Raw genomic sequence first — 22,832 nt, 5'->3', positions numbered from 1 at the left:
TCGAATGATTTTTTTTTGTCTCAAGGCATTGCAAAGGGATTTAACTGACTTAGAATCATATTTTTAGCAAGATTAATTTGATTTGCAAATTCAAAACAGATTCTATTGCTATAAGCCAATTAGTAGAGGGTCTCGATGGGGAGGGGTCACGTTGACGGTTAAAAATAAGCCTTTTTGACGGTTTACGGTTAAATTCAGGTCATTTGACTGTTGGTTAATTTTTTGGAATGTCATTTACAAAACGAACTAAACGCACGAATTTGGCTGTAATTTTTCATAATGACGCGTTTGTAAAGAACTGTTAGTTTATAACACCTCTTATTAATAAACTAGTGTATCTAAACAATAGTATTTCTGCCGTTTCCTGGAAAAAAGCAGGGTCAAGGAAAAACAGGAAAGGGGTAAGACTCTTCAAAACAATGCTGTTCGAAGTGCTTCGAACACAGACGTGAGTCTTTGGGCAAGGATGTCCTTCCAACAGCATGAATCCAAGCTCGTCGAATCGCTGCATCATTCGGAAAAAATTGTGGAAACGAATTTTGGGATCGTTTTTCCTGTTTTTAGCTTGAATACTACACTTAAAAGCAACGCAATGAGGCATTTTGCTACCAATTTTACCGAGGGCAAGGGATTCGAACAACCATTTTACGTCATCACAACAACAACAACAACAGCAACTTTATTACCCCATAATTTAGGAATTACAGTCATTTGTAAAAACTGACTTGATAAGCTTGTTTAAGGGTTACCAGCTCCCTGAAATAACTAAGTAGCTAAAAACACCAGAGAGCTGGTTTAAATAGTGTAAATTAAATATTTACAGCGGAGGTAAGACCTAAACACACACACACACACACACACACACACACACACACGCACATACACACACACACGCACATACACGTACACACTTACAACATCAACATACAAAGATGATAATGATAATTACAGCAATAAAAACATTAAGCTATGTGTAAAGTAATCTATCGAGGATGTATAATAATTAAAATAGCTATGTGTAGAAAGCAATATTTTAATTCAATGTCATCAATATACTGAAAGATATTGTTCCTTTAGACTTAATTTAAATCTTGAAAGAGAACCAGTTTTGACTTGTTCATTTATTGCATTCCATATCACGGGCGCCTGAAATCTTATGTGAAATTTACCATAGTTAGTTCTTACTTTAGGGAGGTAATAAGACTGTTTTGCAGCAGATCTTGTATTATAATGATGAACTTCACTGACCTCAGTAAAAAAATTATTGAACGCAAGAGGTAATAATCTATTCTTAAACCTATACATAAATATTGCAATCTGATATGATACAAGATCATGTAGTTTTATAATATTTAAGGTTTTGAACAGGGGACTTGAGTGCACATCAAATTGTGAAAATGTCATGAGGCGCAATGCTTTTTTCTGTAAAGCATAAAGAGGTTTTAGGGTAGTTGAATACGTGTTTCCCCAGGCAATTATACCATATATCAAAAAAGGATAGATCAGTGCATAGTATAGGCCAGTTAAGGTAATAATATGAACATAGTAACGGATTTTACTTAATATTCCGAGGCTCCTCTTCAGATTTTTTGAGATATACTCAATATGCGGTTTCCATGATAAATTTGAATCTATGAAGACACCAAGATATTTAATAGATCTCTCCTTCTTAAGACAAACATCATTTATCACCAAATTGAAATCATCAGATATCTTTTTTTGAGAGGGATGAAATATGACATAACTTGATTTTTCAATATTTAGTGACAGCTTATTAGAGCAACGCCATCTATTTACATTTCTCAACTCAGTGTTAATGTGCTGTCTTAAGGTTGCAATATCTTTGTGTCTATAAAACAAATTAGCATCATCAGCAAATAAGTGGAAATCAAGGAGGCTTGAACATTCATGAAAGTCATTAATATATAATAGAAATAAAACTGGACCCCGTACTGATCCTTGAGGAATCCCACAAGGAACAGAGACAAGGTCAGATGTTGCACCATTTACTAAAACCATTTGCTTACGGTTTTTATGATATGAAGTAAACCAGTCCTTAGCGATGCCTCTTATTCCGTAGTATTCAAGTTTATCAATTAGAATGTCATGATCTACTGTATCAAATGCCTTGCTGAAAGCCAAAAATAACCCACAAGAGAGATTACCCTCATCAACTGCCTTTTGTACTTTATCAATTATGCTAAGAATAGCGTAATCAATTGAATGTTGAAGACGGAAACCAAATTGTCCCTTAAAAAATATATTTTCTTTTTCTAGAAATTTTAATAGCCTATTAGATATAAGTTTCTCTAAGATTTTATTAAATATAGAAAGTAAAGAGATAGGGCGATAATTACTGACATTAGTTTGTGAATCTTTTTTGTAAACAGGGACGACATTTGCAACTTTAAATTTCTCTGGTACTACTCCAGATGAAATAGAAGTATTAAATAAGTTTGCTAATGGGGCAGATACAACATTTCTAATGATTTTAAGAATATTAACCGGCATCACCCCAGAGAGCCCTGCGATCAAAATGGCGATCGCGGGACGTTCGAACTGGTCATGAAGGCCTCCTTTGAGAGGCCAAAACAAAAAAATCTAAGGGGAGAGAGCATTTTTCTGTCCGAAAGATCTAATTTTGGACACTTAAAGAGCATTTCAAGCGATATTTTCGAAAACAGTGGAGGATCCCTTTAATTAAAACGCGAGCACTACTGTTTTCCGGCATGAAATAGAAAGGTTTCTATGACCGCTATAATTATGTCAAGTTATCTTTAATACCAGCGGGGTCCTCAATATTATTTTTGAACAATTTTGGGACTGAGACTTATTAGAGTGTCTTCAGCCTGAAAGCATTCTTAAGATAATTATTCTTTGCTCAGTAGTTCATTGGTAAAGACCAAGTTAGACATCTAGCTGCGATCAGCAGGGGTTAAATAACTTTTTTCATGAGCAGCTGTAGATGACGTAATAGCCCACTGGACCGTGAATCCAAACCCAAAGGTAAAACCCTGCTCACAAGCTCAAAAGATGGCGAGAGACCGCCGATAACTGGCTTTTATTGAGACCTCTGGATTAGTGTATCAAGCGATATGAAAACCCGTAAGTAAATTTTATCATGTTCCCGTCTACACCAACTTAAGAATTTCCGGCTTCTTTCATTTCCGTATTTATGTATTCAGTTGTTTCATCGTCGCTTGCCTTGTTAACTGACGTTTCGATAACTTGTGCGGAAGTCATCATCAGACTCTGCCGTTGATGACATCCGCACAGGTTGTCGGAACGTCATTCATCACCACCGACAATATTCTTTCTCAGGACTACCCTAAAAAATTGATATCGAAATGCAAAAACCAAAAATTGCTAAAGAGGTCGGATTTAAAGCTCAGTTAGAAGAAAAGGAGGTTAATTTGCTGGCTTTAGAGGATTATGACAGTGCATCTGATGAAGAGAGCTCGGTTGTAAGAAATGAAGATGAACCCAGATTCTCTTTTCAACCTCATCTACCGAAACAAGAACAGACAGCCAATTGGGTTGCGAACTGTCAGCAAGAGACTAAGCCACTGAACCCCAAAGCCCCCGAATTTATTTAACACTCAGACACAAATTCAATTCAGGCAGTTTTGTTGAGAGTCACCACGCTTCAGGCGATGCACCCAGTAAAATTTAGTGGAAGTGCCGCAGACTTTCCAGTCTTTAGAAAAAGGATTCGAGACAACTTGGAAGAGGGTTTATTATCTGATGCGCAGAAAATCGAATTTCTACCGAAGTTTGTGACAGGTGAAGCATATGATGTTGTAGCAAGATCTGCAGGGTGTTCATATGAAGATATTGTTGCGAATTTAGAAGATCGCTATGGTCAACCAGCTACAGTTGCGGCTGCCTGTGTCGAAAAGCTGACAGTGGGACCGAAACTGGGAAATAGAGATTTTAAAGGTCTAGGTAACTTTGCCGAACAGCTCCAGTGTGCTACCAAAAGATTACAGGGGGACTATGAACGCGAGGCAAGCACAACTGCAAATATGAAGCTCATCGCGGGACGACTGCCCGACTACTTGATCAACAAGTGGGCTGACGTATCGTATTCCAGCAGAGAAAAGGGACAGAATCCAGGCCTAGAAGATCTAGCCAAGTTTGTCAAACGACAGGCTGCAATTAAGAATGACCCAGGATTTGCAGGTGTAGTCGCCATGTCAACCATGGAGACAAGAGCAAACAAAAAACTGCCCAAGAGAAGTAAAGTCCCTCCGATTCCAACGCAGACCTCATCCTTTGCTACTGATTTCTCTGCGAAAGACTCATCTGGAAGGCCAGGAACAGGTAATGGACAGAGTAAGCCCTTACTCGGAGTACAGAGCTGTTTGTGTTGCTCTGGTGCACATGAACTAGCCTCATGCTTCGACTTCCAGAACAAAGATCTGCAAACCCGCTGGGATATTGTGAAACACCATAGGTTGTGTCATGTTTGTATGAGGCCAGGACATCGTAGAGACAGGTGTGAATCTCAAAGGTTCTGTCCGTGTAGAAGTGATAAACGACATCACAGGTTCTTCACAACCCTCCAAGAAGAGACAATGGAGACTCTCACCGAGGCAACCAAACCCATGAACGGGAACAACAACCTGCGGAGAATCAGCCAAATCCAAGGAATGGTGAGCACCCGAGCACTACTGAACCTAGGAGTACAGTGCAGTACGCAACCGCAATAGTACCGACCAAGAAGAAGACCATACTTCTCCATGTGATAACAGTGAAGATCTCATCGTCCGATGGCAAGTCCATCACCACGTATGGATTGCTAGACAATGGCTCACGTGGAACCATGATTAGTTACGATGTTGCTAATGAACTAGGCCTGAAAGGTCGGAAGGAAGTGGTGTCTGTTAACACCCTTTTGCAACAAGAAGATGAAGAGTTTGAAGTTGTAGAATTCCAGTTGCAATCCGCTAGTGGAGAAGGAAAGGTCATTACTGTGGAAGAAGGCCTTGTATCAGAGAAGTTCAATATCGCAGAGAAGTGCCTTCCAGAAGATATTGACAGGAAATCACACCCACGCCTAGCGGACATTGAAATACCTGACGTGAAGCTGAGAAAGGTGGCCGTACTAATCGGAAAGGATGTTAGCACATGAATTTTTTGAAGTTCGAAAGTAAAATAAGCCTGATAGCCAATTTTAAGCTCCGCGTGGCCCACCGGGTTGGGTCATAACTCGAACGATTCATGGCTCACAGAAACATAGGGACATTTCAGTAAACTTTGTCACATGTGAAAAGAATTTACATGACCAAGTAGAGAAGTTTTGGAAAGTGGAAGGGTTTGGAACAAAGAACACTTTGAAGGCTGAAACGGAAAGGGACCCAGATTGTAAACGCCGATACCTTATCTTGTGCAGAGATGATATGAGAGCAGTGGACATCCTGAATAAGACAACAAGATTAAATGACGAAGATCACTACGAGACGGGGCTGTTGTGGAGAAGAGATGATGTTCAGCTACCGAATAACCGAAGGGATGCAGAAATGAGATTGCAGAGTTTGAGACGAAAGTTCCATAGAGATCCCAGTCTTGAGGAGAAATATCGTGCTACTATGGAGGATTACATAGCGAAGGGATATGCTCGTAAGCTATCAGATAAGGAAGCTTCCAAATCTGGTCCCAGAACGTGGTATCTACCTCACTTTGCAGCCACTAACAGCAGCAAGCCCAACATAGTAAGGATAGTCTTTGATGCTGCCGTAGAACACCAAGGAACGTCTTTGAATAAGAATCTATTACAGGGGCCTGATTACACGAACAATTTAATTGGAGTCTTGTTGAGATTTCGTGAGGAGAATGTGGCTCTGGTTGGGGACATTGAAAGCATGTTCCACCAGGCGAAAGTGCGCCCAGAAGACCAAGACTCACTAAGATTTCTGTGGTGGAGAGAAGGCATAGCCGAAACACCGCAAGAGTACGCGATGACAGTACACATATTCGGAGCAGCCGACTCACCCTGCTCAGCTAACTCTGCCCTGTTGAGAACTGCTGATGACAATGAAGGAAGTTTTGACCCGATTACGATAGACACTCTTAGAAACAACTTCTATGTTGATGACCTCTTGAAATCAGTACCAACACCGGAAAGTGCAATTGCGTTGATGGAAAATTTGATTAAACTTTGTGCTAAGGGCGGATTTAACTTGACGAAATTTGTTTGCAACAACCGCAAGTTCTGGGCTTCTATACCTCTGGGAAAGAGAGCTGACCCGTCTCTGGATGTCAATCTTGATGAATTACCCGTCCACAGAGCACGGGGGGTAGGGTGGCACATAGAGTCGGACACGTTTGGTTTCAAGGTCTTAGAGTTTGAATAAGATAACACCATGAGGGGAGTTCTATCGACAATCTGCTCCGTCTTCGACCCACTGAACCTCGCTGCGCCCGTAATGTTGCCTGCGAAGTAAATCATGCAAGAACTGTGGAGGTTAAAAAGGGCGTGGGATCAAACTCTCGAAGGAGAGCTCCTCCAAAGATGGCTACAGTGGAAAAATGACCTACCCGTTCTGGCAAATGTGAATGTCCCCAAATGTTACTTTAGTCGGGTAGACCATGAAGGAGCTACCTTACAGCTTCATCACTTTTGCGACGCGTCCGAAGTTGGATATGGTACCGCCACATACCTCCGAGTTACATACTCCGATGGAACTGTAGAATGTGCATTAATATATTTGTTATTGGAAAGTCGAGGAACGCCCCAATCAAAACTGTCAGTATTCCCCGTCTTGAGCTACAGGAAGCTCTTTTGGCAGCACGTGTTGATCTTGCAGTGAGAAACGAATTGAACTCTGAGTTTGAACAAGTGCTTTCTTGGACCGACTCCATGATCGTTTTAAACTATATTCACAACGAGAACAAGCGATTTCAAACTTATGTGGCCAATCGAGTTGGAGAGATTAGGGACCTTACATCACCACACCAGTGGAGAGATTGTCCCGGCAAACTCAACCCCGCTGATAATGTCAGTCGAGGCCTTGGAATGAATGAATTTCTTAAGAACGAGCGCTGGCTAAAAGGCCCACCCTTCCTGTATAGTAGTGAGGATCACTGGCCAGAAACCAAGTTTGAGAACATCGCAGTAGAGAAGCTTGAAATAAAGAAAGAAGTGTACGTGACCACGGTAAACCCAACAGCATCTTTAAACTGCCTTCTGACCCGATTCTCTAGCTGGATTGCTCTTCTTCGCACATTTGCCTGGTTACTGAACTTTCTACAGTGGATCAAGTGGTCCTCAAAAAAAAAGAAAGAAGAGACAAACACATGCGAAGTCACACGACGTATCAGTCAAGAAGAAATTGAGAAATCTAAAAGAGAAGTTGTCAAGTTGGTGCAGAAGAGCGTCTTCCCGCAAGAGATAAAGGATCTCAAAGCTGGGAGACAAGTGAAGGCGTCAAGCCATATTGTGAAGCTTAAACTAACAATCATGAATGATGGTGTATTGAGAGTCGGAGGTAGAATTTCGAGAGCACCCGTATCTCCTGATGCTATGAACCCTATGATCCTGTCGAAAAATCATCAAGTCACCACGATCCTGATACGCTATTTACACGAGAAAAATGGACATTGTGGAGTTGACCAAGTACTTTCCCTTCTTTGAGAACAATTCTGGGTGGTTAGAGGAAGAGCAGCGGTGAGGGAGACTACTGGGAGGTGCATATCCTGCAAGAAACGAATGGCACCTAAGATGACTCAAGAAATGGCAGAATTACCAAAGATTAGGCTGACCCCCTATGAACCACCGTTTACTTTTTCCGGTGTTGACTATTTTGGCCCCTTTTACGTGAAGAGAGGAAGAGGAAAAGTTGCAGAGAAGCGATGGGGCGTCATCTTTGTATGTATGAATTCTCGAGCCGTGCATCTCGAGGTTGCCAGGTCCCTGGAAACAGATTACTTCATCTTGCTGCTGATGAGATTTCTAAATCGAAGGGGACATGGGAAGGAGCTTCGCTCCGATAATGGATCGAACTTTGTTGGGGCTGATCGGGAGATTAAAGAGGCTATTGATAAAATAGACAATGAGAAAGTGGGTAGAGAGTTGTCACAGCGTGGCTGTAAGTGGGTGTTTCACCCTCCAGGGGCATCACACATGTCTGGAGTTTGGGAAAGACTTGTGAAAACTGTAAAGAGGAGCCTGAAGGCTATTTTTGGAAAAGACCTTATCAACGAAGAAGTACTCCAAACAGTGTTTACGGAAGCTGAACGAGTTGCTAACTCCAGACCATTGACAAGAAATTCATCAGGCTTGAGCCTCTCACACCCAGCCATTTCTTAAACATTCGTCCCACAGTGAACCTACCTCCAGAAGTGGTTGATGACAGTGACAAGTTTAGTCGAGAGCGATTGCGCCAGGCACAGCTACTGGCTAACCATTATTGGAGGCGTTGGCTCAGGGAGTACATCCCCTCACTACAAGAACGCCAGAAGTGGCACAAAGCCCAAAAGGAACTTGAAAATTGGAGAGTTAGTCCTTATTGCTGATGATAACGTCCCATGACATCAGTGGCCACTCGGACTAGTAAGCAATGTGTTTCCTGGACCCGACGGACTGATTAGGAGTGTAGAAGTGAGGACCAAAGGGTCAACACACCGAAGGCCAATCACCAAGATTTGTTTGCTGGAAGAATCAGACTCTGGAGAAGCTTAGTAAACTGAAAGTCTAAGAGACAAAACGATTCACTATGAACTGGCCCTTAAACATGAGCATTCGTGGGGGGCGGAATGTTGTTACCTTTTTGTTGAACATTACAAAAAAAGGGGGAATTTGTTGCTTTTAGTGTTGGGAGGCCTGTGCCTCCCATAAGGCATAGCGAGAGAGGAGAAAACACGTGGAACGTTTTTTTTTTTTGAGTCAGACATGTTGGTTGTTGAAGTTTTCAGTTAGCGTTTTGCGGATTCCAAAGGCTCATACATTCGAATCATAAAATTTATCTCGATTGTGAGCTAAGAAATAAAGTGTGAAATTAGCGACTACACCTTTTTAAGGCATCGCAAGAGCTACAACACGTTCAAAAAGAAACCATGGGCCTCAAACCAGAAGAGAGAGGACTCCAAGTGAACCAAACTTCCACATTACAAACAGTTATTCATGATGTAAGTAAATTTTAAACCCTATTACCAGTTATCATTACAGGCTTAGAGCAAAGTTTGAAATGCTTTAAAGCAGGTAACCTTACTAGTTTCCTTTCCAACTGGAGAACCATTACATCTGATGGTGAAATTTTAGATATGATAACTGGTACAACCATTGACGTTAAGTACGCGCCAGTCCAACATAGGCCACCGGCCATTCGAGATTTCTCAGATGCTGTGTCACAATTAATTGAGATTGAGATCGAAAAGTTTTTAAACAAAGGCGTGATTGTCAGAACTGACCGCGAAACTGGTGGTTTTATTTCCCCCATATTTCCGAGGGAAAAGAAAGATGGATCACACTGTATGATTTTAAATCTTAAAGCACTTAACAAGAGCATTGTTTATCACCATTTCAAAATGGATACTCTCAGTTCTGTGATTAAACTTATGCGACCAAATTGTTTCATGGCCACTATTGACCTCAAGGATGCCTACTACTCGGTGCCAGTATCGGAGAAGCACCAAAATATCTCAAATTTCACAGGAAAGGAAACTTCTACAAGTTTACCTGTTTTCCTAATGGGCTATGTTTTTGCCCTAGGAAATTTACGAAGCTCATGAAGCCAGTCCACTCTTGTCTTAGGTTACAAGGCCACATCTTGGCAGCTTATATTGATGACAATTACATTCAGGGTGATACTTATACCGAATGTCTAACTACTGTGCTTGAAACATTAAAGCTGTTTGTTAACCTGAGATTTTGTGCCCACCCTGAAAAATCATGTCTGATACCATCCCAAGAAGTTGTTTTTCTTGGAATTGTGTTAAACTCCGTCACAATGACTGTCAGACTGACCATAGAGAAAAAACAAAAATTAAGAATGCATGCACAGCACTGCAAGAGAGGTCAAAATACAGTATAAGAGAGGTTGCAAGTATCCTAGAACTACTAGTCTCAAGTTTCCCTGCAGTTATGTATGGGCTATTTTATTACATACAACTATAACAAGAGAAATCACATGCTATCAAAGACGATAATGGCAACTATAAGGCTTTTATGTCACTCTCCACAGATGCCAAAACAGAACTACAATGGTGGATCAAAAACATTGAGAACTCATTCAATGTCATAAATCATGACCCTCCATCTTTAACAATTAGGATCAAAAATTGGGTGGGGAGGTGTTTTCAATGATGTGACTTATGGGAGCCACTGGACACCCCAACAAGCTGAAGAGCATATCAACTACCTTGAGTTAATGGCTGCATTCTTTTCACTTCAAGCTTTTGTGACAAATCTAAATAATAAACATATCAGACTGAAAATTGATAATACAACAGCAGTGACAGCAATAAATAACATGGGCACTAATCACTCTGTAAAATGTAACAAAGTGGCTTCAGATATCTGGAGTTGGTGCATGGCTAAAAACATCTGGATTTCTGCACAACACATTGCAGGAAAATGTAATGAAGCAGCTGACAGACAGTCAAGGGAAATAAACACCAATACTGAAGTTTATCATCACGGGTTTATTACGAATCAACTTAACGGCCTGCTCCCAGTTGGCTTGTTAGCTCAATTGGTAGAGCGCTGCACTAGTATCGCCGAGGTCAGTGGTTCGAATCCCGTACAGGCCGGATTTTTTTTCGGGTCTGATTTTCGCTATTGCATAAATAGCGCTCTCTATTGCGAGGATCGTGCATCATACGTATCTAATACCGCAGTTCAAAATATGTGAACTTCATATATTCATTGTATCTGATTTATCATCACGGGTTTATTACGAATCAACTTAACGGCCTGCTCCCAGTTGGCCTGTTAGCTCAATTGGTAGAGCGCTGCACTAGTATCGCAGAGGTCAGTGGTTCGAATCCCGTACAGGCCTGATTTTTTTCAGGTCTGATTTTCGCTATTGCATAAATAGCGCTCTCTACTGCGAGGATCGTGCATCATACTTATTATCTGCTATTATTGAGTATGCTTGTAAATCAGTCGTTTTTCAATACTTGTATTGCCAAAACTGATGATATTGAATAAACCTATTATAATATATGACAACGCTAGCCAAAGGGCCTGAAGTATTTGAGGGTCCCCAGTAGCGTCTTCAATCCCGCACTCTTCACCAAAATTTTCTCTCCATCCCGTCGGGCCGAAGGATTATACCGGCCAATCCAAATTCCGATCATAAATATTTTTCTTGGTATATTATCTTAACTAAGAAGGGCCTTTTCGATGGGTGATATTTTTATTTTTACTTTACTTTTCTATTTTTTACAAAAGTAATGATATTGTTCATTTTAGAATTTTTCAAGTTTTGCACGAATAACGTACGCCGCTAGTCACGGTAACGACCTCCTCGGGGCCAGTTGAGCAAATTTTTGAGCGGGGGGGGGGGGGAAGGGCTAAAGACTACTGCATAAGTTTCAGCCGACAGGGCAAGGAGGTGGGGAAATGCCTAGCAGGACAATTGTTGTTGTTGTTGTTGTTGTGGCCCGCTGTTCAGAAGTTCTTGCTGCTCCTCATCAGAGTCAGAGCGTTCGAGGCTTACCTGTTCACCCGGCTGAAATTCTCTCTGATAGAGGTAAATTGGTCGGTCACCAAGAAATCAAAGGTCACCATTACAGGACAGGGCACGGCTCAGAACGTCCATGTATCACCAAAGGGTCGCAATGAAAACAACAGCGCAAGGCAAAGGCCGTGTCCCTGACACATGCGCAGAAAAGACTGTCATAACAAATTCAGGCCTGTAACAATCTTTGAGTAGCTTTTTTTGGCCTTCCATGCAAGTGTTTTTAGGAAATCGCGTCTCACTTAAGCGTTTGAAGGGAGAAGTGAATCTAGTAGATCAATTTCGTCATAAATTCTCGTCAACGGACATCCCGGTTCTCGGTTCGTTTCTGTAATTATTTCCCGAATCCCACCCCTCAAAATCGCAGATTACCGTGTCTCGTTCATAATAATACTCCGTGTCTTGTTCCCCTTTTAAATCCAAGATCCCAGCCATCAAACTAGCCCCATCCCGGATCCCGAAAAAGCTATTGGGGACCCTCCTATTTTGCTGGCAAACACTCCTTTACTCCTTATATTTTAACTCTAAAGCTATTAATTTGATAAAGCAAGTTAAAAGCAGGTTAAAAATTACAAAAATTACAAAGTAATAGTTGCATCGGCAGCTATCAGCTGGTGTGGTAGGATCTGGGTACGAGAACGCTCCCCTTTCGGAGTGAGGATTATTATGAATTAAGAACGGAAATGCAGGTATTCATAAATGACATGTGGAATAGCGATACCCAGGCCGAAGGGATACCCGAGGGATGCTCTTGTGTTCAGGCGGTGCCCCGGCCCCTGCCATTCCCACTTGAGATTTTTCCAGCTGATTGACGCAGCTTTTCGTTCGGGAGATTCTTATTCTTTCTGAACGTTTCTACTTTCAGGAAGATGAAAGAGGCAAGCTTACAACAGCTAAAAACCAAAGCAAAATACAGTGAAACGTCTCTAATGATTCATAATAATCCTCACTCCTAAAGGGGAGCATTCTCGTACCCAGATCCTACCGTTTCACTATAACTCTGGGAGTCTAAAAATAGCTGTCTACTCTTCCCCAATATTTGTTTTAGCTTGCGATGGAAGACCATGGGTCCAGTAAAATTCCAGACAAAAAGCCGCCATTTGTTTGTTTTCTAACCGATTTCTGAATAATTAACTTTTATGTTCAACTAGACAAACTTCAAAATTTCCCGAAGTTTTACCACATTTTTGTAAACAAACCTGCTAACCCGCTAACGTTTCGAAGTTCGCTCTCTTCTGACAGTCAACCAATCAGACCACTCATAATGACATTCTACACCAATCAGAAATCGCTTAGCGAATTTCCGCTGGTATGTTTGCCGGCGCAGATTCTGGCATGCAAACGGTTTAGTTTGTCAGTTTCAACGGGATTCAATAATTATTGTTTCCTGAAATTTGTCGGCCGGTTTTTTTTTCCTTCGGACTGAATAGTTAACTTTTCTGGTGTTCTGATTGATATTTGTAAAGAAATGGCTGATTCAATTTCAACTCGTTGTGCGAAACTCAACCAGATTTTTGCCGGAAAGAATGTTGGTCGAAAGTCGTGCGGAACTTTCACCCGCGAAGCACTTTTGGATGCGTTTCTCCTTCTCTTCGATGAATGTAACTCGGCGTGTATGCTCAAGGACAAGAATATCTCTGGATTTGTTAAGAAATGTAAGTGTAAATCAAGAAATCCCTTTCCACGGTTGTGTTTCTCATGGATATCTAATCGAGAATTCTGGTTTGGAATGGTGAGGATTTGTTGCTTTGCTTTGACATTTATGCCCATATAGGTGTCGTCCCTGGTCTGTAAGTCTCTATAAGAGTGTTTAGCTAGCCCTCTGAGATTACTAGAGTATTTTCTGCTTCGTGATGTTGTGTTAATGCATAAGGTTTCATTATCTAGGATATAATGGTTTTTTTCTTGTCAAAAAATTGGCGTGTGAATAATCTGTGGGAATCTACAAATATGTTCCTAATTACATGTACGTATAACTATCCAGTGGTAATGTTTTAGGCCCATGATATCATTTCATTTAGCTTTCACTCCTATCCTTTATTCCTTAGACCAGCCTATGGTTGATGATCTTCGAAAAATTTGCTTGAGTAAAGAGGATTTCGAGGTTTTGAATATCATTGGCAGAGGGCATTTTGGACAGGTTTGGTTAAATATTACATTTAGTTTTAATAACCGATCGATTTCGATGTTAGAAGTGAATTCGAGGAAATTAAATCTATTTCGACGTTTGAAGGTTTCCATGAGACGTTAAAATTGCAACGAAAGCTGAATTTGCTTTTGGGAAGTAACCGTACGAAATTCCATAAATGTTTTGGACCCTTCGAAAATTTAAAAATTTCTATTTATAGTTCAATATCTGCCCAATGATATCTCAAACGCACATGAACAGTATATTTGCTTGGATACTGTTTTAATTTTATATTTGAATTAAAATATTGGATTAGGCTATTTTGTAAAGTTATTGATAGGATGAAACATGCTGCTAGTTTTTTTTTTTTTTTTCAAACTTTAAAATACAATACAATACAATTCATAGCTTATATAGCGCAACGCTTCTCAAAGATCCAGCGGCGTGTTACAATGTAGTGATAGAAAAATATCAACAATTAAGAATTAAAGTGAATTAAAACAGGTTCAAGTTGTCAAAGACAAACAAGGTGGGGATGTGTTTGCCATGAAAACATTGAAGAAGAGTCAAACGCTGGCTCAAGAAAGTGTGAGTATAAAGATGAACTACTGGTATTAGCATTACCTAGCAGACAACAAATGTCTTCAACAGCCCTTGATGCTTAACTACATGTACTTTATCCAAAACACCCCTGACAGAATATGTTTGGAATTTCCTCTTAATTATTTTATTGATGTGCATATTCATAGAGTGGGAATCATCTCTTGGTGTTGAGTGTAGAAGTTCTTGCCCTTAGTTACAATTGCTGTATTCTAAAATTTAGTGTTCAAAATTTAAAATCATACAGCCATCTGCTGTGACACCAATTTATCATAATTAATATTTTATCATTATCAAATTATTTAAAAAGTACAAGGAGAACAGCACAAGAAAACAGCTTCTTTGTAAGCTGCATTACATCATTATTATATATATACACTCTACCACACTGGCGAATAATGCTTTTTACGTGAGCTGATGGGCTAATTTGGAAATAAATAGCAAGTACTGTTCACCTCAGAGCAGCAGTAAAAGACAAAATGGTGCATCCATTGTTTAATTTCCAACCACTTTTCAGTATAGTAAATGAATTAAAAACTAATTTTTCAGTATCTGTATGGTATTACTAAAACAATTATTCACCTTAGTGTCAGTGAAAGTGGTGGATATTTATCTTGCTACTTCAAGACTTGGTAAATATTCACCACTATTTACCCCCACTTTGGTAAATAATTCACAGTTTATTATTTGTAGCCTTTACAGTCTCGTATGTGTACTTCTGGAGCTATTGAAGATTCACTTTCTACTTATTTTGTTCATGTTAAAAATCTGTGATCTTAAATTGCTGCTAAATATTTTACCTAACCTAACCCTTTTCCTTTTCTATAACTTATTCTGTACCCCTGATCTTTTATCAAAAGGTCGCCTTCTATGATGAAGAAAGAGAAATAATGGCATTATGCAACAATCCTTGGATAACATCACTGCAGTATGCTTTCCAAGATATCAATAACCTGTATCTTGTGATGGAATATCACCCTGGTGGAGACCTTTTGTCTTTGTTAAGCAAGCATGACGATGTACTAGAGGAAGATGTTGCACGGTTTTATCTTGCTGAGATGGTTATGGCTATTCACAGTCTTCATGTACTAGGTTATGTGCACAGGTAAAATTCTTCTTATTGCTGGTGATAGAAATTCTCAAAGCCAAAATTCTCAGACTTCTCTTTGTTCACAAATTACAGATTTCAGTTTGATTGGCTGTATACTTGGGGATAGTATCATGATATACCTGTATATTATAAATCTGACAGCCTGGTATAAGCAGAGTGTTTCATAGAAACTGTTAGTAATAGTAATCTGAGTGTAAGTTAACAATATTTATGACAGAAGACACAGTTTAAACTTACGGAGGATCGTGCACAAACTTACTTTATGTTTGTTTACCAGGGACATAAAGCCAGACAATGTCCTTATTGATCGAACTGGACACATCAAACTAGCAGATTTTGGTTCATCAGCCAGACTTTCTGCAGACAAAAAGGTATGTAATAAATAAATAAAATTATTAATTAAGTTAATTATTATATAGATACTGATGAAATACCAGGATTTCTCCTTTTACTAAAAAATCATATCTTCACCACGCGCAGTGAAGATACTATTTTTATCTTTCACGTGCGAGGATATTGGTGTGGTCATGGTTACTAACATAATTACCCAATTGCTATTTCAAAAATGAATAAAAAAAGTTGTCTTTTATGTGGAAATTTCATCAGTATCTATATAATAAACAGGAGATTACATGGCTGCTTGGGGATACGAATTTTATCTTCTGTTGCTGAAAGTATATCTCACGAGTTCGCTGCGCTCACTCGTGAGAGATACTTTCAGCACTCGAAGATAAAACTCATATCCCCGCGTGTTCATGTAATATCCTCTATATATTTATCAAATGAAGAGGCACTGCTTTTTTTCATCAGTGACATGTAATGATAGGGATTTACTGGCAATAGGTTTTAAACAGTTTTATTTTTGAATTCTGCAACTGAGACTTCTGATTTTCTAGGACGCAGATGAAGTTGTATCTAGTTTTATATTAACCTTGCAAGAAAAGAAATTGTTTGATATGTATGAAATGTCCAATGAAGGAAGCCCTTTCTGGAAGGTTGACTAGTTTTTATTTTTGAAAATGAAATAATTTTAACTGTCTCCATGCAATTGTTGTTTTGACCGTCATAGTTATTGAATATTACAACTTATTAAATATACATGGCAGCATTTGTGAGCAAGATGGAGCAAATCCTGTGTTCTGATTGGCTACATAACCAGGCAAGATGAGTCCATCTTGGCTGCTTGGGACTGCCCACTTTGATCCCATGCAAGAAGAAAAGTCCATGTTGACTTACAAAATTTGTAGTGTTTGAACAATGTCAGCGACAAAGTCACAAAAAGTGGCCGAAGACAGTCAAAACAAAGAAAAAATTAAACAACCCTCTAGCAAGTTATTCTTGATTCGTAATAAGTAAAATCTTGTTTCTTTATAATAAACCTTTATTGACCAAGCTTGTCAGGTCAAGATGGTTGGATATTGGCTGATTAATTACCTTGACTTTGTCTGGGACTATTAAAATGCAAAAAGAAAGATATCCAGCCATCTTGACCTCATGCTTGGTCAGTGGTGTGTAAATATAAATTATCTGTAAATGATATAATTATGTTTAATTAATTTCTGTCAAAAAACATCCCCCCAGCCACACTAGAATATTGGTCCCTCTTTTGGCTAAATTGGTAATTAATTTTATCTTGTTTGATTGAAAACATAAAAACATTGTATTTGCAAAAAGGTGCACAGTAAAATGCCAGTCGGCACTCCTGAGTACATTGCACCTGAAGTGTTAACCAGTATGGATGGGTCAGGTGTTCCATATGGAGTGGAATGTGATTGGTGGTCACTTGGTGTCGTTGCTTTTGAGATGTTGTGTGGACAGACACCATTTGAGGCTGACTCAGTGGTGATAACATACAGCAAGATCATGAATTACAAGGTACATGGCAATGTATTATAGATACATTGGACACTTATCAGGTGCCATATGGGACAATATTGTCAATGAATTTGTATTGGTTTTTTAACAAATATATTCGTACCATTACATAATATATTTATGCCTAATAAAATATACTTGTATCTATGCATGATATAATTAAAAATATATACGGCTATTGCCCAATAAAATATATATACGGCTATTGCTCAATAAAGATATATACAGCTATTGCTCAAAAAATAAATATATATACGGCTAACGCCCAAGAAAAATATATACGGCTAATGCCCAATAAAAATTTATACAGCTATTGCCCAATAAAAATATACATGGCTAACGCCCAATGAGATTGCACCTGCTGATCAGCAAAGTTCATTGGGCTGATGGAGTGGGAGACCTGGGTCAGAGGTTAGCTACAAACAAAATGGCGGAGGGTAGTGGTCTGGAGGCTTTTTTCTTCACTCGATTCCTTCACTATTTCGTCAAGCACAGAGACACCGGCACAATGATAATCTTAATCTTTTAGAGTATTTCGAGCACCGGTGAAATGATTACACCTACGTCATTAGATCAATTATTCTACAATGTGTAGAACAGAGGGCTAGCGAAGGCTTGATTCAGCTGTTAGATTCGTTGCACTCGGGAGTCAACGATTTAAATTGTCAGTTCCAAGAACTATGCAATGCTCAAAGAAATTTGGCTTCGGAAGTGGGATTTTCATGTCCACTGGAATAGTCTTCGAGGCCAGGCAGGCCAAGATTTGACATTCCCAAAGACCTAATTTATTTTGAAAAGAAGTGGTGAGAGACTCCTGCATGCAACAAATCTTACAGCTGAATCAAGCCTTCGCTAGCCCTCTGTTCTTCGCATTGTAGAATAACTGATCTAATGACGTAGGTGTAATCATTTATTAAATGATTACACCTATTAGATGATGACACCTATTTTGAGTGCCGGTTAATAACCTACACTCAAAATACTCTCAAACATTAAGATTATCTCTGTGCTTGATGAAATAGCGAAGGAATCGAGTCAAGAAAAAACGCCTGCAGACCACTACCCTCCGCCATTTTGTTTGTAGCTAACCCCTGGCCCAGGTCTCCCACTCCATCAGCCCAATGAACTCCGCTGATCAGCAGGCGCATTCTCATTGGGTGTTAGCCGTATGTATTTTTATTGGGCAATAGCGGTATATATTTTTAATTATATCATGCATAGATACAAGTATATTTTATTAGGCATAAATATATTATGTAATGGTACAAATATATTTGTTAAAACCAATACAAATTCATTGACAATATTGTCCCATATGGCGCCTGATAGACATTCAATAAATATTATGTTCCTTTTTATATTGCATTGTTCATGTACCTTATCCACCACAGGTTGACATTGAGAGGTAAACATACACGCAGGGTCTCTGTTACTGCATAATAAGTTATTTTATTTCTTGGTTTTTTTTGTTTCATTTTTTCTTTTAAGTATAGATTGTTTTTTACTATGAAGTATTGGTATTATTATCATCATTATAATTATAATTAACAATATTCACCGAAGGCGAGGTGAGGTGAATATTGTCGAATAATCCCTAAAACGAAGTCAAGGGGATTATTCTACAGTATTCACCGAACCTGGGGGGAATAGTTGTTTTGTATAATTTCAGAGCTGAACAACAGAGAAATTTCTAAAATCATAACATTTTGGTAACATTTATTAACATTTTATTTTAACATTTTATATAAACCACGTGGAGTGGTTTATATAGCGTCATATAAGGAACTGCTCAACCAATCAGATTCCTGCAAACTCTTTGCTCAGTTCTGAAATTATACTAATTACTAATATCATTGTTATTGACATTATGTAAAAAATATAAAATTATAGATTCCATTGTAAATAGATTTTAGCAACTACAATAACAATTCAATGTTACCTTTGTGCTTGTTGATATTATTATAATAGGATCTGGATTGTAATAAAGTTCTTTATAATAAAAAAAACTGTTATCATTATTACAAATTATTATTATTATTATTATTATTATTATTATTACTATTATTATAGTTTACAGTGCTATTATTTGCTTCTTTCAGTCTCAATAATCCTTGGTCCTGAGGTGCCAGGGGACTCTTTTATTTGATAGACAGAAACCTCAGTATGTGCGCCTTTCCTAGGAGGATAATCTTTTGCAGCTCATTAATGTTACTGGCTGCAGGGATCTTTCCTAAGTTCTGTTCCATTCCCTCTCTAATAAGTCCTAGCGCACCAACAATAATCAGCACAGTCTCTGTTCTCATTCCCCACATTCTTGCGATTTGAATCTCAAGATCTTTGTATTTTGAAAGCTTCTCCATGACTTTCGTTGAGGTGTTTCTGTCGGATGGTACCGGTACATCAATAAGTTTGCCACATCGGTTGGCATGGTCCTTCATCACTATATCAAGCTTATTCGCTGACAGTTCCCTATCAGTATGCATCTGCATATCCCAGAGAATTGTGACCTATTCGTTTTCGGTAACTGTCTCGGGTTTATGTTCCTACCACCTGTCTGGGACTTCAACATTGTAATGCTGGCACGCCTTCCAATGAATATATGCAGCTGCCTTATTGTGCCTCTCTAGATAATCACTTTTTGCGAGTTCCTGGCAGCCAGATATGATGTGATCTACCGTTTCGTCGTGCTTGTGGCATATTCTGCTTAGTGGACTGCTACCGTCTTGAACAATCCTTTCAAAATAGGACTTGGTAGGGAGGCTTTGGTCCTGGGCTGCAATTATCAGTCCCTCTGTCTCAGCTTTCAGTCCCGTACTTCTGAGCCGCTGATTGGTTTAAATTTATAATCATCAACATCTGTTTCCCTTAATCTTTTGGGGTGTCTTCCATGCAGTTCTTTTTTTCTCCATTGCTTCATTTCTATATCTTGGGCCTGCTGCTTTACCTTCTGTTTTACTTTCCTACCAAACTTAGCAATTCATTCATTTGCTTCCCTCTTGAGGTTTGGTACCCCAAATTCTCTTTTAAATTTCTCTGCCTCTTTTAGGATGGAGTAAAGCTTCTTTTTGGTCTCATGTTGAAGAACTAGTTGGAGCAGAATGTCATCAGTGTTTCTCAGATATGTTTCCAGCCCTACTGTAGTAGATTTATTATTATTATTATTATTATTACTATTATTATTACTATTATTATTTTTATTAAATTATTTCAAACCATTTATTTTGTACTTATATTTGTTTGCTTAGCTACAAACTATATTCAACCAACCTTTGGGTTTCTCAATTTGCTGTTTTTCTAGACATCCCTGCAGTTTTCTAAGGATGCCCAAGTCAGCAAAAATACAAGGGATTTGATTCTAAAATTGTGCACTGATTGCAAATCAAGAATGGCTTATGAAGGACTTCTTTGTCACGAGTTCTTTAGTGGCATTGAGTGGAACAGTTTACAAGAGAGTAAGTCAAACTTTGATCTACGGTATACTTTTGGATACTTGTGGATAAAACTTTGCAGAAATTCAACAGTAGCTTTTGTAGTGGGTCTTACACTGTATCTTAATCCATTCTGGAGTTTGAGAAAGTGACAGGTGCATTTTGACATTTCATACTTTACCAAAGTATTTCTGAGAGAGAGGAGGTAGGAGTTTAGATCAAGAAAAATAAAATGCATACACACACAAATAAAAAGGGGCCACTCAAGTAAAATCAGGCCATGCAGTGGTCTGTGTCGGACTGTCGAGTAAAACAAGGCCCAGAGTGTCCTGCTATCCTTCCTATCCTGGACTCATTATGTACCTCTCCAGTCGCAGGACTAAAAAATTTTGATATTCTGTATTTTTCAAGGCAAAATTAGTTACTTACAGTGGAACCAAAAAACAAACAAACCTACAAAATGGGAGGACAGAGCTAAAAAATTTAATTGTCTTTCTCTTAAACCCATTCTATAAAATGGTCCATGCCAATATGACTAGTGTTCATACAGTTTAAACTATGTACTGTAGCCGTGCCACCGTACGTCCCAAACCTGGATGGTGCAGCAGACACGTCACATTTTGATGAATTTGAACCTGAGAGCCCTGATGTCATTGCACACTTGGAAAAATATAACTTAACAAACGACAGCAAGGGATTCACAGGCAAAGATCTTCCATTTGTCGGCTTCACTTTCTCAAGAAATCTAGCCAACAGTGTTCCTTTCTCTCCTAGGAAGTAAGTAAAGCCTGCTTTTGAAGATCAATTAAAAGAGTATGAATATTCATGCAGCCGGAATTGCCTTTTTGTATTTCATTTTGCACCTTGCTTCCGATCCGTTCCTTCCTCAAACTGTTTTTTCCTGCGGCGCACAATATTACGTGTACCTTACTTTCTCGACAAAGCTAGAAATTCGAACCAAACCGGTGTTCGAGATGCAAAGAAGGTGAAAATTTAACAGTCAAAAATGAAAGTATTAAAAAGAAGAGGAAAAAAAACCAACGTGAGCTGAAGAAAAATTCCTCCCACCCATGTCTTGTGTGTCAGAATCGGTCAACGCCGCGTTTGATTCCGTAGTTTCTGCAAGACTTGACTAACGACTGCTGGTTCAAGTCTGTTGCAAAGTCGTTGATTTTGTCGCGATTTAAGTGTGAGTGCATAACAGTGATCAGTTAGCAGTTTGTGCGGTGAGGAAAAGCAACATAGATTTTGCCATACAATTATCTTTTGGCGCGATCCAACTTTTCAGTTTAAACGTTACTTTCTCGCGTTTTTCAATTACATAACTGTAATTGCAATCAAAAGTATATGTACGCGTATTTTTATCTAATGATCTTAGTTTGTTTTTTTTCCCACATACACCTACGTAAATCTGTTTCCTTTTTACATACAGAGCCGGAAGCCTTCCTAACTCACCCATGTCATCTGGCATGCCCCCGAGTCGTCTGGAACGAAAACTGACTATCAAAGCTAAAGAACTGAAGGATGCGCTACAGTCATGTCATACTTTGAAAGGAGAAAGTGTCTCTATGAAAAAGAGCTTGGAAGAAGTTCAAACTGCGTTAGAACAGAAAGAAAAAGCGCTGAGGAACGCTGAGTATGAAAGAGATCTGCTTGAAAAGGAAAAGGTTCTCTATGATACACAAGTCAAGGTAAGGACTACAGAAGAGTAGTTACATTTGTTTAAACGGTATCAACAGGTTCTAACAGTTATCGCTTCTCAGTATCAAGTCTTAGATTTGTTAGAAATGTAATTTTTAAATTTAGCTTAGCTTCAAGATTTACGGAGTTACTTTAAATTCCATAGAAGTTCAGTAAGTTGGGGTGCGTCTTACAGCCAAGTATTTTTTGCGCAACTAAATCTTAAGATTACAGTTGTAGCAGAACTTATAGCTAAAAACACAAGAAGACAAGACATGGACATTAATTACTGGTCATTGACTTTTTTAGATCTGGTGGCTCTGAAA

At 39.0% G+C, this 22,832-nt stretch overlaps 4 protein-coding genes across 4 annotated transcripts in view; all 4 read left to right on the top strand.

Annotated features, from left to right (window-relative positions):
- Positions 1-3,347: 3,347 nt before the first annotated feature.
- LOC148717769 (uncharacterized) lies at positions 3,348-6,356 on the top strand. The gene is made up of 4 exons (XM_088742413.1): positions 3,348-3,464; positions 3,621-4,466; positions 4,550-5,122; positions 5,235-6,356. The coding sequence occupies exons 1-4, from the start codon at positions 3,348-3,350 to the stop codon at positions 6,354-6,356; spliced, it is 2,658 nt and encodes an 885-aa protein (XP_088598539.1).
- Positions 6,357-6,694: 338 nt separating this feature from the next.
- Positions 6,695-7,636, top strand: LOC148717768 (uncharacterized). The gene has a single exon (XM_088742412.1). The coding sequence runs from the start codon at positions 6,695-6,697 to the stop codon at positions 7,634-7,636; it is 942 nt and encodes a 313-aa protein (XP_088598538.1).
- Positions 7,637-7,723: 87 nt separating this feature from the next.
- LOC148717767 (uncharacterized) lies at positions 7,724-8,311 on the top strand. The gene has a single exon (XM_088742411.1). It carries the CDS (start codon positions 7,724-7,726, stop codon positions 8,309-8,311), a length of 588 nt encoding a protein of 195 aa, XP_088598537.1.
- A 4,720-nt stretch (positions 8,312-13,031) lies between these two features.
- The window catches only part of LOC111321790 (citron Rho-interacting kinase), a 30,451-nt gene continuing 20,650 nt past the window's right edge, over positions 13,032-22,832 (top strand). The window contains exons 1-9 of the mRNA XM_022924759.2: positions 13,032-13,339; positions 13,733-13,824; positions 14,317-14,400; positions 15,273-15,517; positions 15,801-15,894; positions 17,198-17,398; positions 20,697-20,850; positions 21,396-21,603; positions 22,259-22,517. Coding sequence (XP_022780494.2) covers positions 13,153-13,339; positions 13,733-13,824; positions 14,317-14,400; positions 15,273-15,517; positions 15,801-15,894; positions 17,198-17,398; positions 20,697-20,850; positions 21,396-21,603; positions 22,259-22,517 — 1,524 coding nt within the window. The 5' untranslated portion in view covers positions 13,032-13,152. The remainder of the gene's footprint in view (positions 13,340-13,732; positions 13,825-14,316; positions 14,401-15,272; positions 15,518-15,800; positions 15,895-17,197; positions 17,399-20,696; positions 20,851-21,395; positions 21,604-22,258; positions 22,518-22,832) is intronic.

Source organism: Stylophora pistillata, chromosome 13, assembly GCF_964205215.1.
Source record: "Stylophora pistillata chromosome 13, jaStyPist1.2, whole genome shotgun sequence".
Classification (NCBI taxonomy): domain Eukaryota; kingdom Metazoa; phylum Cnidaria; class Anthozoa; order Scleractinia; family Pocilloporidae; genus Stylophora; species Stylophora pistillata.
The sequence above is the reverse complement of the archived record's forward strand: the minus strand, read 5'-3'. Positions and strand labels throughout refer to the sequence as shown.